At 47.6% G+C, this 17046-nt stretch overlaps 1 protein-coding gene across 3 annotated transcripts in view; it reads right to left on the bottom strand.

The window, feature by feature from the left end:
• Nucleotides 1-1257: 1257 nt before the first annotated feature.
• Nucleotides 1258-17046, bottom strand: part of raver2 (ribonucleoprotein, PTB-binding 2) — a 151649-nt gene continuing 135860 nt past the window's right edge. For 2 of the 3 annotated variants that reach the window (XM_046301635.1, XM_046301637.1), the window contains exons 12-15: nt 14105-14203; nt 9509-9640; nt 7929-8144; nt 1258-1588 (exon numbers count right to left, since the gene is read on the bottom strand). In XM_046301635.1, coding sequence (XP_046157591.1) covers nt 1448-1588; nt 7929-8144; nt 9509-9640; nt 14105-14203 — 588 coding nt within the window. In that variant the 3' untranslated portion in view covers nt 1258-1447. The remainder of the gene's footprint in view (nt 1589-7928; nt 8145-9508; nt 9641-14104; nt 14204-17046) is intronic. The other variant, XM_046301636.1, reaches the window with a different exon arrangement.

The following is a 17046-nucleotide window of genomic DNA, read 5'->3' as shown; positions in this document are numbered from 1 at the left end:
ATTCAACATGGCTACTCTCCTGAATTTTTCTGTTTCCTGTTTCATTTCTAATGGCAGTTTATGAAGCAGTATTAAAGTTGGTTGTTTTTTTTGTCTCCACAGCGCTTCCCATCCTGAAAAGTCATTTTTAAAAAACACAGAAAAAGAAGAGGGGAGCCTGGGAACCTCTTCTGTTCCTCGACTGAGCCACTGTTCAATGGCCCCTACAGAAAACGACAACCCTGTAGCTATCATACACAGAGCCATAAGAAGAAGGCCTAGGTCTTGGAAATGTCCATCCACTAGCTAGTCCACTCAGTTACTATTGTCATGTCTATAAGGTACCAAGTTAGGTGTCCATTCATTTCCTAGTTCACCACACCAATAGGAGTCTATAAGTGTCCATTGTTCAAGGTTAAAAGCAGTGATGAGACATCCCTCTCCCTGTGTCTCTGAGTTTCCAGGGTTGCCCTGCCTTCTTCTACCCTGCGAATGGCTGATCACTCCTACACTACATCAAGGTCTCCACAAAGAGAGAGATAAAAGGAGAGCTTAGGCAATCAGAAAAAGAGAAAGACACTGAAGAGAAAAACACGTCAGTTAAAGTGAGTCATCAAATCAACTCTGTCTGCAACACTGGCCAGTTTCCCCCGTTTGTAGAAAAGCGCACAGAGAGATTAGAAACAGTGATAGAAACAGAGAGAGAGGGAAACCTGACTACACACTGACTGGCCTTCAACAAGGCAGACTGACTGACCCTAAAATACAGAAGCAGCTCACATACATTAGAAACAATGTACATTATTAGTCAAGAAACATTTTCACCAACTGAGTTAAGAGTTAAGGCTTGAACAGGACAAAAGCAACATAGTGTGGTGTGTGTGTGTGTGTGTGTGTGTGTGTGTGTGTGTGTGTGTGTGTGTGTGTGTGTGTGTGTGTGTGTGTGTGTGTGTGTGTGTGTGGTGGGGGGGTATATATGTGTGTGTGTGTGTGTGTGTGTGTGTGTGTGTGTGTGTGTGTGTGTGTGTGTGTGTGTGTGTGTGTGTGTGTGTGTGTGTGTGTGTGTGGGGGGGGTGTGTGTGTGTGTGTGTGTGTGTGTGTGTGTGTGTGTGTGTGTGTGTGTGTGTGTGTGTGTGTGTGTGTGTGTGTGTGTGGGGGGGGTATATATATGTGTGTGTGTGTGTGTGTGTGTGTGTGTGTGTGTGTGTGTGTGTGTGTGTGTGTGTGTGTGTGTGTGTGTGTGTGTGTGTGGGGTATATATATGTGTGTGTGTGTGTGTGTGTGTGTGTGTGTGTGTGTGTGTGTGTGTGTGTGTGTGTGTGTGTGTGTGTGTGTGTGTGTGTGTGTGTGTGTCAGTCAGTCTGCCTTGTGTGTGTCTGTGTGTATACCAACATCATACAACACTAAAGCTGAGCCTGTATGTACTGTATGGTTTAGGAGATAGGGTGCAGAGGTTCAGAGGTCATCTCTAGATCCTCTTCTTCTTGAAGTAGTCAGCGTACTGACCCCCCAGCCCCTGGGAGTGCTGACCCACGTACGCCCCCTCTGATGTCATATTGTGCACGGCCAAGTGAGGGTACTCCCGCTTCTGCCCCCGAGTCGTCTGATGCTGAGAGAGAGAGAAGATCATCAAAGATCTCATTCACCCGAGCCACAGCCTTTTCACCCCGCTACCATCAAGAAGGCGGAGAAAGTACAGGTGCATCAAAGCTGGGACTGAGAGACTGAAAAACAGCTTAATCACTACCGGCTACCACCCGGTACTCTATCCTGCACCTCAGAGACTGTTGCCCTATGTACATAGTCATTGAACACTGGTCACTTTAATAATGTTTACTCTTTTATCCACTTGATATGTATATACTGTATTCTAGTCATGGCTCATCTTATATAGCTACTGCTGTACATAACTTTTCTATTCATATACTGTCTATATACACCATTTATACATGTTTACTTCTATTCTAGACTCTGACAATGCTCGTTCTGATATTTCTTCTTTATGTAAATGTTTGTAAGGGTATTGCTAGATATTAAATGTTTGGAAGGGGTATTGCTAGATATTAAATGTTTGGAAGGGATATTGCTAGATATTACTGCACTGTTGGAGCTGGAAACACAAGCATTTCACTGCACCTGAGATAACATCTGCAAATCTGTGTACAGGACCAATACACTTTGATTGTTTTGATTTGAGAGAGAGGGTAATGGAGAGAGAAAGAAAGAGAGAAATGAGAGAGAGGAACGATACCGCCCCAGTAGATCTACAGACGATACCGCCCCAATATATCCACAGACGATACCGCCCCAGTAGATCTACAGACGATACCGCCCCAATATATCCAGACGATACCGCCCCAATATATCCACAGACGATACCGCCCCAGTAGATCCACAGACGATACCGCACCAAAATATTCAGACCATACCGCCCCAATATTTCCAGACGCTACTGCCCCAGTAGATCCACAGACGATACCGCACCAAAATATTCAGACCATACCGCCCCAATATATCCAGACGATACCGTCCCAGTAGATCCATGGACGATACCGCCCCAAAATATCCAGACCATACCGCCACAATATATCCAGACGATACCGTCCCAGTAGATCCACAGACGATACCGCCCCAATATATCCAGACGATACCGTCCCAGTAGATCCACAGACGATACCGCCCCAATATATCCAGACGATACCGTCCCAATATATCCAGACGATACCGTCCCAATATATCCAGACGATACCGTCCCAAATATATCCAGACGATACCGCACCAATATATCCAGACGATACCGCCCCAATATATCCAGACGATACTGTCCCAGTAGATCCACAGACGATACCGCCCCAATATATCCAGACGATACTGTCCCAGTAGATCCACAGACGATACCGCACCAATATATCCAGACGATACCGCCCCAATATATCCAGACGATACTGTCCCAGTAGATCCACAGACGATACCGCCACAATATATCCAGACGATACTGTCCCAGTAGATCCACAGACGATACCGCCCCAATATATCCAGACGATACTGTCCCAGTAGATCCACAGACGACACCCCCCAATATATCCACAGACGATACCGCCCCAGTAGATCTACAGATGATACCGGCCCAGTAGATCTAGACAATACTGTCCCAGTAGATCCACAGACGATGCCGCCCAATATATCCAGACGATACCGCCCCAGTAGATCTACAGACGATACCGCCCCAATATATCCACAGACGATACCGCCCCAGTAGATCCACAGACGATACCGCACCAAAATATTCAGACCATACCGCCCCAGTAGATCCAGACGATACCGCCCCAATATATCCAGACGATACCGTCCCAGTAGATCCATAGACGATACCGCCCCAATATATCCAGACGATACCGCCCCAATATATCCAGACGATACCGTCCCAGTAGATCCATAGACGATACCGCCCCAAAATATCCAGACCATACCGCCACAATATATCCAGACGATACTGTCCCAGTAGATCCACAGACGATACCGCCCCAATATATCCAGACGATACCGTCCCAGTAGATCCACAGACGATACCGCCCCAATATATCCAGACGATACCGTCCCAATATATCCAGACGATACTGTCCCAGTAGATCCACAGACGATACCGCCCCAATATATCCAGACGATACTGTCCCAGTAGATCCACAGACGATACCGGCCCAATATATCCAGACGATACTGTCCCAGTAGATCCACAGACGATACCGCACCAATATATCCAGACGATACTGTCCCAGTAGATCCACAGACGATACCGCCCCAATATATCCAGACGATACTGTCCCAGTAGATCCACAGACGATACCGCACCAATATATCCAGACGATACCGCCCCAATATATCCAGACGATACTGTCCCAGTAGATCCACAGACGATACCGCCCCAATATATCCAGACGATACTGTCCCAGTAGATCCACAGATGATACCGCCCCAATATATCCAGACGATACTGTCCCAGTAGATCCACAGACGATACCGCCCCAATATATCCAGACGATACTGTCCCAGTAGATCCACAGACGATACCGGCCCAATATATCGAGACGATACTGTCCCAGTAGATCCACAGACGATACCGCACCAATATATTCAGACGATACTGTCCCAGTAGATCCACAGACGATACCGCCCCAATATATCCAGACTGGCTCTTCACTGTGACTAATCTGTGGACGTGCTCTACTCCGAGGACTGGCTCTACACTGGGACTACTCCTAGTACTCCCTTCACTGGGACTACTAGTACTGGCTCTTCACTGGGACTACTCCTGGTACTGGCTCTTCACTGTGACTAATCTGTGGACGTGCTCTACTCCGAGGACTGGCTCTACACTGGGACTACTCCTAGTACTCCCTTCACTGGTACTACTAGTACTGGCTCTTCACTGGCACTACTCCTGGTACTGGCTCTTCACTGGCACTACTCCTAGTACTCCCTTCACTGGGACTACTAGTACTGGCTCTACACTGGGACTACTCCTGGTACTGGCTCTTCACTGGCACTACTCCTAGTACTCCCTTCACTGGGACTACTAGTACTGGCTCTACACTGGGACTACTCCTGGTACTGGCTCTTCACTGGCACTACTCCTAGTACTCCCTTCACTGGGACTACTAGTACTGGCTCTTCACTGGGACTACTCCTGGTACTGGCTCTACACTGGGACTACTCCCAGTACTGGCTCTACACAGGCAAAACTCTTAGTACTGGCTCTACGCTGGGACTACTCCTAGTACTCCCTTCACTGGGACTACTAGTACTGGCTCTTCACTGGGACTACTCCTAGGACTGGCTCTACAAAGGCACTACTCCTAGGACTGGCTCTTCGCTGTGCTACTCCTAGGACTGGCACTTCACTGGGACTACTCCTAGGACTGGCTCTACACTGGGACTACTCCTAGTACTGGCTCTACACTGGCACTACTCCTAGTACTCCCTTCACTGGGACTACTAGTACTGGCTCTACACTGGGACTACTCCTGGTACTGGCTCTTCACTGGCACTACTCCTAGTACTCCCTTCACTGGGACTACTAGTACTGGCTCTACACTGGGACTACTCCTGGTACTGGCTCTTCACTGTGACTAATCTGTGGACTTGCTCTACTCCGAGGACTGGCTCTACACTGGGACTACTCCTAGTACTCCCTTCACTGGGACTACTAGTACTGGCTCTTCACTGGGACTACTCCTGGTACTGGCTCTTCACTGTGACTAATCTGTGGATGTGCTCTACTCCGAGGACTGGCTCTACACTGGGACTACTCCTAGTACTCCCTTCACTGGGACTACTAGTACTGGCACTTCACTGGGACTACTCCTGGTACTGGCTCTTCACTGTGACTAATCTGTGGACGTGCTCTACTCCGAGGACTGGCTCTACACTGGGACTACTCCTAGTACTCCCTTCACTGGGACTACTAGTACTGGCTCTTCACTGGGACTACTCCTGGTACTGGCTCTTCACTGTGACTAATCTGTGGACGTGCTCTACTCCGAGGACTGGCTCTACACTGGGACTACTCCTAGTACTCCCTTCACTGGGACTACTAGTACTGGCTCTTCACTGGCACTACTCCTGGTACTGGCTCTTCACTGGCACTACTCCTAGTACTCCCTTCACTGGGACTACTAGTACTGGCTCTACACTGGGACTACTCCTGGTACTGGCTCTTCACTGGCACTACTCCTAGTACTCCCTTCACTGGGACTACTAGTACTGGCTCTACACTGGGACTACTCCTGGTACTGGCTCTTCACTGTGACTAATCTGTGGACGTGCTCTACTCCGAGGACTGGCTCTACACTGGGACTACTCCTAGTACTCCCTTCACTGGGACTACTAGTACTGGCTCTTCACTGGGACTACTCCTGGTACTGGCTCTTCACTGTGACTAATCTGTGGACGTGCTCTACTCCGAGGACTGGCTCTACACTGGGACTACTCCTAGTACTCCCTTCACTGGGACTACTAGTACTGGCTCTTCACTGGGACTACTCCTGGTACTGGCTCTACACTGGGACTACTCCCAGTACTGGCTCTACACAGGCAAAACTCTTAGTACTGGCTCTACGCTGGGACTACTCCTAGTACTCCCTTCAATGGGACTACTAGTACTGGCTCTTCACTGGGACTACTCCTGGTACTGGCTCTTCACTGTGACTAATCTGTGGATGTGCTCTACTCCGAGGACTGGCTCTACACTGGGACTACTCCTAGTACTCCCTTCACTGGGACTACTAGTACTGGCTCTTCACTGGGACTACTCCTGGTACTGGCCCTTCACTGTGACTAATCTGTGGACGTGCTCTACTCCGAGGACTGGCTCTACACTGGGACTACTCCTAGTACTCCCTTCACTGGGACTACTAGTACTGGCTTTTCACTGGGACTACTCCTGGTACTGGCTCTTCACTGTGACTAATCTGTGGACTTGCTCTACTCCGAGGACTGGCTCTACACTGGGACTACTCCTAGTACTCCCTTCACTGGGACTACTAATACTGGCTCTTCACTGGGACTACTCCTGGTACTGGCTCTTCACTGTGACTAATCTGTGGACTTGCTCTACTCCGAGGACTGGCTCTACACTGGGACTACTCCTAGTACTCCCTTCACTGGGACTACTAGTACTGGCTCTTCACTGGGACTACTCCTAGGACAAGCTCTACAAAGGCACTACTCCTAGGACTGGCTCTTCGCTGTGCTACTCCTAGGACTGGCACTTCACTGGGACTACTCCTAGGACTGGCTCTACACTGGGACTACTCTTAGTACTGGCTCTACACTGGGACTACTCCTAGTACTGGCTCTTCACTGGGACTACTCCTAGTACTAGCTCTTCACTGGGACTACTCCTAGTACTAGCTCTTCACTGGGCTACTCCTAGTACTGGCTCTAAAAAGGCACAACTCCTAGTACTGCCTCAACATTGGGGCTACTCCTAATACTGGCATTTCATTGGGACTACTAGTACTGGCTCTTCACTGGGACTACTGTTAGTACTGACTCTTCACTGTGACTACTCCTAGTACTGGCTCCTCACTGGGACTACTCCTAGTACTGGCTCAAAAAAGGCACTACTCCTAGTACTGGCTCTTCACTGGGACTACTCCTAGTACTGGCACTTCACTGGGACTACTCCTAGTACTGGCTCTACACTGGGACTACCCCCAGTACTGGCTCTACACTGGGACTACTCCTAGTACTGGCTCTACACTGGGACTACTCCTAGTACAGGCTCTACACTGGGACTACTAGTACTGGCTCTAAACCGGTACTACTCCTAGTACTGGCTCTACACTGGGACTACTCCTAGTACTGGCTTTACACTGGGACTACTCATAGTACTGGCTCTACACTGGGACTACTCCTAGTACTGGCTCTACACTGGAACTACTCCTAGTACTGGCTCTACACTGGGACTACTCCTAGTACTGGTTCTACACTGGGACTACTCCTAGTACTGGTTCTACACTGGGACTACTCCTAGTACTGGCTCTTCCCTGGGACTACTCCTAGTACTGGCTCTTCCCTGGGACTACTCCTAGTACTGGCTCTTCCCTGGGACTACTCCTAGTACTCCCTTCACTGGGACTACTCCTAGTACTCCCTTCACTGGGACTACTCCTAGTACTCCCTTCACTGGGACTACTCCTAGTACTCCCTTCACTGGGACTACTCCTAGTACTGGCCCTTCAACGTGCTACTCCTAGTACTGGCTCTTCAACGTGCTACTCCTAGTACTGGCTCTTCATTGGGACTACTCCTTACTTAAATCACTGTAGAATGTTTAAATATAGCAGTTGCATTGGTTCTCCAACTTCCATAGTGTTCCTGGAGTTTGGCCATAATGAGTACGGTGTCTCTAACGGAAAGTTCATCACTATCAACATCATGTGACTTACGTAGTAGTACTGGTTCCATTCATTGGTGGCGTGGGCACTCTGGATGTGTGTGGTGGAGCTGGGTGGGTGTTTGGCGTGAGGTGGCGCGGCCATGAAGCCTGACATCATAGGCATGGTGCTGTAGGCTGGCAGGACCGCGGTGGGCAGCACCGACTGGGCACCGCCGTTACTGACTCCTTGGAGAGACACACCCAGCGACTTACACACATCAGCCTCCTAGCAGACAGAGAGAGAGAAAACGAACACACAAACAGTTAATGAATGCATGGAGAAGCTCACTCAGGGGCTTACTCACCTCCAACTCCTATTATTACACACACACATACACACACCGGCCTTCCTTAGTCTTATGACGCGACACCTGCTCTGGTGTGGACAGACAATGTCTCCCAGCAGGATATCTGTGTCCTGGGTTGGGGTGAGGAGTGTCATGCTCCCCAAATAAACACACCAGCATCTAAATACCACAGGCCTTCCACACCGGGGGGTCACTGACATACTACTACGATAGATTACACCCCAGGAGGGAGCATAAGAAGGGTACAGGGAGGGGTTATAGGAAGGGGTAGCTTGGGTAGGAGAGCGGAGGTCACTAAAGTCAACCAGAGAGAGACGTGACAAGAATGGGATATAGTGTGAGCTGGGGTATGAGGTTACAGCCAGGGATTGAACAGTGTTGGATGAAAGCTGGGACATGGGAGTCCAAGGTACAGGCTAAGTGATGATGTTAATGTGTATTACATCTAGAGAAAGAAGGGGGAGTAGGGAGTGTTTCGGTGGGCACTGTTGTACCCTTATGGTGTACCCTTATCCATAGAGAAGATAGATTGGAGTTGTGAAGTCTCTGGGACATTGGGTTGGAGATGTTGACAAACTAGGGTTTGGATATCTGGGGTGTGGCTTTTGGAGGCATGGTATTCTCTCAAGACCCGGTTCCGATATTAGAGGCTTGATATGTGACTGTGTGTCTTAACAGTGACATTGTGCGCTGAGTTTTAACAGTGACATTGTGCGCTGGGTCTTAACAGCGACATTGTGCGCTGTCTTAATTAACAGTGACATTGTGCACTGCGTCTTAACAGTGACATTGTGCGCTGAGTCTTAACAGTGACATTGTGCGCTGAGTCTTAACAGTGCCATTGTGCGTTGAGTCTTAACAGTGACATTGTGCGCTGAGTCTTAACAGTGACATTGTGCGCTGAGTCTTAACAGTGACATTGTGCGCTGAGTTTTAACAGTGACATTGTGCGCTGGGTCTTAACAGTGACATTGTGCGCTGTCTTAATTAACAGTGACATTGTGCACTGCGTCTTAACAGTGACATTGTGCGCTGAGTCTTAACAGTGACATTGTGCGCTGAGTCTTAACAGTGACATTGTGCGCTGCGTCTTAACAGTGACATTGTGCGCTGCGTCTTAACAGTGACATTGTGCGCTGCGTCTTAACAGTGACATTGTGCGCTGAGTCTTAACAGTGACATTGTGCGCTGCGTCTTAACAGTGACATTGTGCGCTGAGTCTTAACAGTGACATTGTGCGCTGAGTCTTAACAGTGACATTGTGTACTGTGCTGTAGTGTACCTTGGTAGGATCCATGTGCTGGTAGACCTGGGGAGGTGGCTGAGTCATCGGAGGCTGACAATAGTATTGACTGACAGCCTGCATGTAGGAGCTGTAATCCCCATAAGATGGCACCGCCGCTGCCACAGCCTGCTGGAACACAACATGGATATGTTGCTGTTTTACGTTCCCCAGTTCCTGTGTTGTAGATTGTGTATTTGAGTGTGTTTCAGGAGATGGCTTCCTGAAATCCCCCAGCAGCTGATTGGTCGACTCCACGATTAATTGGAGAGCTGACCCGGCCCCCTCGTCAGGACGCAGCTGTCTCCAAATTCCAATGCCTTCTGAAGCTACAGTATATAAAAGCCAGTTCTGTTCAGAAGAGAGATCATTGCTGGGAGGTCATTGCAGAGAGATTGATTGTGATATAGATCGTTGCTGAGAGAGGAGGTTGATGGCTGAGGGGTATAGCATGTTAATGGCTGAGGGGTATAGCATGTTGATGCCTGAGGGGTATAGCATGTTGATGGCTGAGGGGTATAGCATGTTGATGGCTGAGGGGTATAGCATGTTGATGGCTGAGGGGTATAGCATGTTGATGGCTGAGGGGTATAGCATGTTGATGGCTGAGGGGTATAGCATGTTGATGGCTGAGGGGTATAGCATGTTGATGGCTGAGGGGTATAGCATGTTGATGGCTGAGGGGTATAGCATGTTGATGGCTGAGGGGTATAGCATGTTGATGGCTGAGGGGTATAGCATGTTGATGGCTGAGGGGTATAGCATGTTGATGGCTGAGAGGTATAGCATGTTGATGGCTGAGGGGTATAGCATGTTGATGGCTGAGAGGTATAGCATGTTGATGGCTGAGAGGTATAGCATGTTGATGGCTGAGGGGTATAGCATGTTGATGGCTGAGGGGTATAGCATGTTGATGGCTGAGAGGTATAGCATGTTGATGGCTGAGAGGTATAGCATGTTGATGGCTGAGAGGTATAGCATGTTGATGGCTGAGGGGTATAGCATGTTGATGGCTGAGAGGTATAGCATGTTGATGGCTGAGGGGTATAGCATGTTGATGTCTGAGAGGTATAGCATGTTGATGGCTGAGGGGTATAGCATGTTGATGGCTGAGGGGTATAGCATGTTGATGGCTGAGGGGTATAGCATGTTGATGGCTGAGGGGTATAGCATGTTGATGGCTGAGGGGTATAGCATATTGATGGCTGAGGGGTATAGCATGTTGATGGCTGAGGGGTATAGCATGTTGATGGCTGAGGGGTATAGCATGTTGATGGCTGAGAGGTATAGCATGTTGATGGCTGAGGGGTATAGCATGTTGATGGCTGAGGGGTATAGCATGTTGATAGCTGAGGGGTATAGCATGTTGATGGCTGAGGGGTATAGCATGTTGATGGCTGAGGGGTATAGCATGTTGATGGCTGAGAGGTATAGCATGTTGGTCATTGGTATGTACTATGTTAGTTGTTGTTGGTAGCAGCTTTGGTATGTTCTGTTTTTGTTGCTTTGTCAGAGCTTCTTTAATGGCCTGAGTTAGTTTTTTAGATTCTGATCAGTGTTCGCCTGGGGGATAATACAGTAACAGAACATACTACACTGACCTGTGTTATGATTCTGATCAGTGTTCCCCTGGAGGATAATACAGTAACAGAACATACTACACTGACCTGTGTTATCATTCTGATCAGTGTTCCCCTGGGGGGGTAATACAGTAACAGAACATACTACACTGACCTGTGTTATGATTCTGATCAGTGTTCCCCTGGGGGATAATACAGTAACAGAACATACTACACTGACCTGTGTTATGATTCTGATCAGTGTTCCCCTGGGGGATAATACAGTAACAGAACATACTACACTGACCTGTGTTATCATTCTGATCAGTGTTCCCCTAGGGGATAATACAGTAACAGAACATACTACACTGACCTGTGTTATGATTCTGATCAGTGTTCCCCTGGGGGATAATACAGTAACAGAACATACTACACTGACCTGTGTTATGATTCTGATCAGTGTTCCCCTGGGGGATAATACAGTAACAGAACATACTACACTGACCTGTGTTATGATTCTGATCAGTGTTCCCCTGGGGGATAATACAGTAACAGAACATACTACACTGACCTGTGTTATGATTCTGATCAGTGTTCCCTGGGGGATAATACAGTAACTGAGAACATACTACACTGACCTGTGTTATGATTCTGATCAGTGTTCCCTGGGGGATAATACAGTAACTGAGAACATACTACACTGACCTGTGTTATGATTCTGATCAGTGTTCCCCTGGGGGATAATACAGTAACAGAACATACTACACTGACCTGTGTTATGATTCTGATCAGTGTTCCCCTGGGGGATAATACAGTAACAGAACATACTACACTGACCTGTGTTATGATTCTGATCAGTGTTCCCCTAGGGGATAATACAGTAACAGAACATACTACACTGACCTGTGTTATGATTCTGATCAGTGTTCCCCTGGGGGATAATACAGTAACAAAACATACTACACTGACCTGTGTTATGATTCTGATCAGTGTTCCCCTGGGGGGTAATACAGTAACAGAACATACTACACTGACCTGTGTTATGATTCTGATCAGTGTTCCCCTGGGGGATAATACAGTAACAGAACATACTACACTGACCTGTGTTATGATTCTGATCAGTGTTCCCCTGGGGGATAATACAGTAACAGAACATACTACACTGACCTGTGTTATGATTCTGATCAGTGTTCCCCTGGGGGATAATACAGTAACAGAACATACTACACTGACCTGTGTTATGATTCTGATCAGTGTTCCCCTGGGGGATAATACAGTAACAGAACATACTACACTGACCTGTGTTATGATTCTGATCAGTGTTCCCCTGGGGGATAATACAGTAACAGAACATACTACACTGACCTGTGTTATGATTCTGATCAGTGTTCCCCTGGGGGATAATGCAGTAACAGAACATACTACACTGACCTGTGTTATGATTCTGATCAGTGTTCCCCTGGGGGATAATACAGTAACAGAACATACTACACTGACCTGTGTTATGATTCTGATCAGTGTTCCCCTGGGGGATAATACAGTAACAGAACATACTACACTGACCTGTGTTATGATTCTGATCAGTGTTCCCCTGGGGGATAATGCAGTAACAGAACATACTACACTGATCTGTGTTATGATTCTGATCAGTGTTCCCCTGGGGGATAATACAGTAACAGAACATACTACACTGACCTGTGTTATGATTCTGATCAGTGTTCCCCTGGGGGATAATACAGTAACAGAACATACTACACTGACCTGTGTTATGATTCTGATCAGTGTTCCCCTGGGGGATAATACAGTAACTGAGAACATACTACACTGACCTGTGTTATGATTCTGATCAGTGTTCCCCTGGGGGATAATACAGTAACAGAACATACTACACTGACCTGTGTTATGATTCTGATCAGTGTTCCCCTGGGGGATAATACAGTAACAAAACATACTACACTGACCTGTGTTATGATTCTGATCAGTGTTCCCCTGGGGGATAATACAGTAACAAAACATACTATAATATATGCCATTTAGCAGACGCTTTTATCCAAAGCGACTTACAGTCATGTGTGCATACATTCTACGTATGGGTGGTCCCGGGGATCGAACCCACTACCTTGGCGTTACAAGCACCATGCTCTACCAACTGACCTGTGTTATGATTCTGATCAGTGTTCCCCTGGGGGATAATACAGTAACTGCGAACATACTACACTGACCTGTGTTATGATTCTGATCAGTGTTCCCCTAGGGGATAATACAGTAACAGAACATACTACACTGACCTGTGTTATGATTCTGATCAGTGTTCCCTAAGCTCTGGGCTTGGGGGATAATACAGTAACAGAACATACTACACTGACCTGTGTTATGATTCTGATCAGTGTTCCCCTGGGGGATAATGCAGTAACTGAGAACATACTACACTGACCTGTGTTATGATTCTGATCAGTGTTCCCCTGGGGGATAATACAGTAACAGAACATACTACACTGACCTGTGTTATGATTCTGATCAGTGTTCCCCTGGGGGATAATACAGTAACAGAACATACTACACTGACCTGTGTTATGATTCTGATCAGTGTTCCCCTGGGGGATAATACAGTAACAGAACATACTACACTGACCTGTGTTATGATTCTGATCAGTGTTCCCCTGGGGGATAATACAGTAACTGAGAACATACTACACTGACCTGTGTTATCATTCTGATCAGTGTTCCCCTGGGGGATAATACAGTAACAGAACATACTACACTGACCTGTGTTATGATTCTGATCAGTGTTCCCCTGGGGGATAATACAGTAACTGAGAACATACTACACTGACCTGTGTTACGATTCTGATCAGTGTTCCCCTGGGGGATAATGCAGTAACTGAGAACACACGCCACTGACCTGTGTTATGATTCTGATCAGTGTTCCCCTGGGGGATAATGCAGTAACTGAGAACACACTCCACTGACCTGTGTTATGATTCTGATCAGTGTTCCCCTGGGGATAATGCAGTAACTGAGAACACACTCCACTGACCTGTGTGTGCTCCTTGATATAGTCCTTAGCTTGGCTCTCCTGTGGGTCGGTGCTGTAGCTCTGGGCTTGGTAGTGCTGGTACCACTGCTGCATAGCCTCCTACAATACAATCACGCCCACATTATATTACATTACAATGACATTACAATCATATTACGTTAATCACATTACGTTACAATCACATTATGTTACAATGACATTACGTTACAATGACATTACAATCACATTACGCTACAATCACATTACAATACCATTACAATCACATTAAGTTACAATCACATCACTTTACACTACAATCACATTACGTTACAATCATATTACGCTACAATAACTTTACACTACAATCACATTAAGTTACAATCACATTACATTACAATCACAGTTCGTTACAACGGCGTTACGTTACAACGACATTACAACGACATTACGTTACAGATAGATGGAAACTGAGGGTACTGTAGAAGTAGTTGTGTAGTTTGGTGGTTTGGAGCAAGAGAGAGAGTGAGATACTGTTCTATTGTTTTATATGGTCTAGCAGTGTGTGGGAGTGGAGCACCAGATGGAACAAAATACACACTCTCTCTCCTCTCTACCCTTACCCATCACTCTCTCTCCTCTCTACCCTTACCCATCACTCTCTCTCCATTAACCCATCTCTCTCTCTCCTTTAACCCATCACTCTCTCTCCTTTAACCCATCTCACTCCTCTCTCTCCTTTAACCCATCTCTCTCTCTCCTTTAACCCATTTCTCTCTCTCCTTTAACCCATCACTCTCTCTCCTTTAACCCATCACTCTCTCTCCTTTAACCCATCACCCTCTCTCCTTTAACCCATCACTCTCTCTCCTTTAACCCATCTCACTCCTCTCTCTCCTTTAACCCATCACTCTCTCTCCTTTAACCCATCACTCTCTCTCCTTTAACCCATCTCACTCCTCTCTCTCCTTTAACCCATCTCTCTCTCTCTCTCTCCTTTAACCCATCTCTCTCTCTCCTTTAACCCATCTCTCTCTCTCCTTTAACCCATCTCTCTCTCTCTCCTTTAACCCATCTCTCTCTCTCTTTCTCTCTCCTTTAACCCATCTCTCTCTCTCTCTCTCTCCTTTAACCCATCTCACTCCTCTCTCTCCTTTAACCCATCTCACTCCTCTCTCTCCTTTAACCCATCTCTCTCTCTCTCTCCTTTAACCCATCTCTCTCTCTCTCTCCTTTAAACCATCTCCCTCTCTCTCTCCTGTAACCCATCTCTCTCTCCTTTAAACCATCTCTCTCTCTCTCTTGTAACCCATCTCTCTCTCCTGTAACCCATTTCTCTCTCTCTCCTGTAACTCATTCTCTCTCTCTCTCTCTCCTGTAACCCATCTCTCTCTCACTCCTGTAACCCATCTCTCTCTCTCTCTCTCTCTCTCTCTCTCTCTCTCTCTCTCTCTCTCTCTCTCTCTCTCTCTCTCTCTCTCTCTCTCTCCTGTAACCCATTTCTCTCTCTCTCTCTATCCTGTAACCCATCTCGCTCCTCTCTCGCTCTTCCCTTACTCATCTCGCTCCTCTCTCTCCCCTTACCCATCTCGTTCCTCTCTCTCTCTCTCTTCCCTTACCCATCTCGTTAATCTCTCTCGCTCTCTCTCTCTCTTCCCTTACCCATCTAGTTCCTCTCTCTCGCTCTCTCTCTCTCTTCCCTTACCCATCTCGTTCCTCTCTCTCTCTCTCTCTCTCTCTCTCTCTCTCTCTCTCTCTCTCTCTCTCTCTCTCTCTTCCCTTACCCATCTCATTCCTCTCTCTCTCTCTCTCTCTCTCTCTCTCTCTCTCTCTCTCTCTCTCTCTCTCTCTCTCTCTCTCTCTCTCTCTCTCTCTCTCTCCCCTTACCCATCTCGTTACTCTCTCTCGCTCTCTCTCTCTTCCCTTACCCATCTAGTTCCTCTCTCTCGCTCTCTCTCTCTCTTCCCTTACCATCTCGTTCCTCTCTCTCTCTCTCTCTCTCTCTCTCTCTCTCTCTCTCTCTCTCTTCCCTTACCCATCTCGTTCCTCTCTCTCTCTCTCTCTCTCTCTCTCTCTCTCTCTCTCTCTCTCTCTCTCTTCCCTTACCCATCTCGTTCCTCTCTCTCACTCTCTCTCTCTCTCTCTCTTCCCTTACCCATCTCGTTCCTCTCTCTCGCTCTCTCTCTCTCTCTCTTCCCTTACTCATCTCGTTCCTCTCTCTCGCTCTCTCTCTCTCTCTTCCCTTACCCATCTCGTTCCTCTCTCTCGCTCTCTCTCTCTCTTCCCTTACCCATCTCGTTCCTCTCTCTCACTCTCTCTCTCTTCCCTTACCCATCTCGTTCCTCTCTCACGCCCTCTCTCTCTCTCTCTTCCCTTACCCATCTCGTTCCTCTCTCTCGCTCTCTCTCTCTCTCTTCCCTTACCCATCCCGTTCCTCTCTCTCGCTCTCTCTCACTCTCTCTTCCCTTACCCATCTCGTTTCTCTCTCTCTCGCTCTCTCTCTCTTCCCTTACCCATCTCGTTCCTCTCTCACGCCCTCTCTCTCTCTCTCTTCCCTTACCCATCTCGTTCCTCTCTCTCGCTCTCTCTCTCTCTCTTCCCTTACCCATCCCGTTCCTCTCTCTCGCTCTCTCTCACTCTCTCTTCCCTTACCCATCTCGTTTCTCTCTCTCTCGCTCTCTCTCTCTTCCCTTACCCATCTCGTTCCTCTCTCTCTCTCTTCCCTTAACCCATCTCATTCCTCTCTCTCTCGCTCCCTCTCTTCCCTTACCCATCTCGTTCCTCTCTCTCTCTCTCTCTTCCCTTAACCCATCTCGTTCCTCTCTCTCTCTTCCCTTACTCATCTCGTTCCTCTCTCTCTCTCTCTCTCTCTCTCTCTCTCTCTCTCTCTCTCTCTCTCTCTCTCTCTCTCTCTCTCTCTCTCTCTCTCTCTCTCTCTCTCTCTCTCTCTTCCCTTACCCATCTCG

This window comes from Oncorhynchus gorbuscha, linkage group LG15 (assembly GCF_021184085.1).
Source record: "Oncorhynchus gorbuscha isolate QuinsamMale2020 ecotype Even-year linkage group LG15, OgorEven_v1.0, whole genome shotgun sequence".
Lineage (NCBI taxonomy): Eukaryota > Metazoa > Chordata > Actinopteri > Salmoniformes > Salmonidae > Oncorhynchus > Oncorhynchus gorbuscha.
Note: the sequence above shows the minus strand (reverse complement) of the source record. Positions and strands in the feature narration are given on the sequence as shown.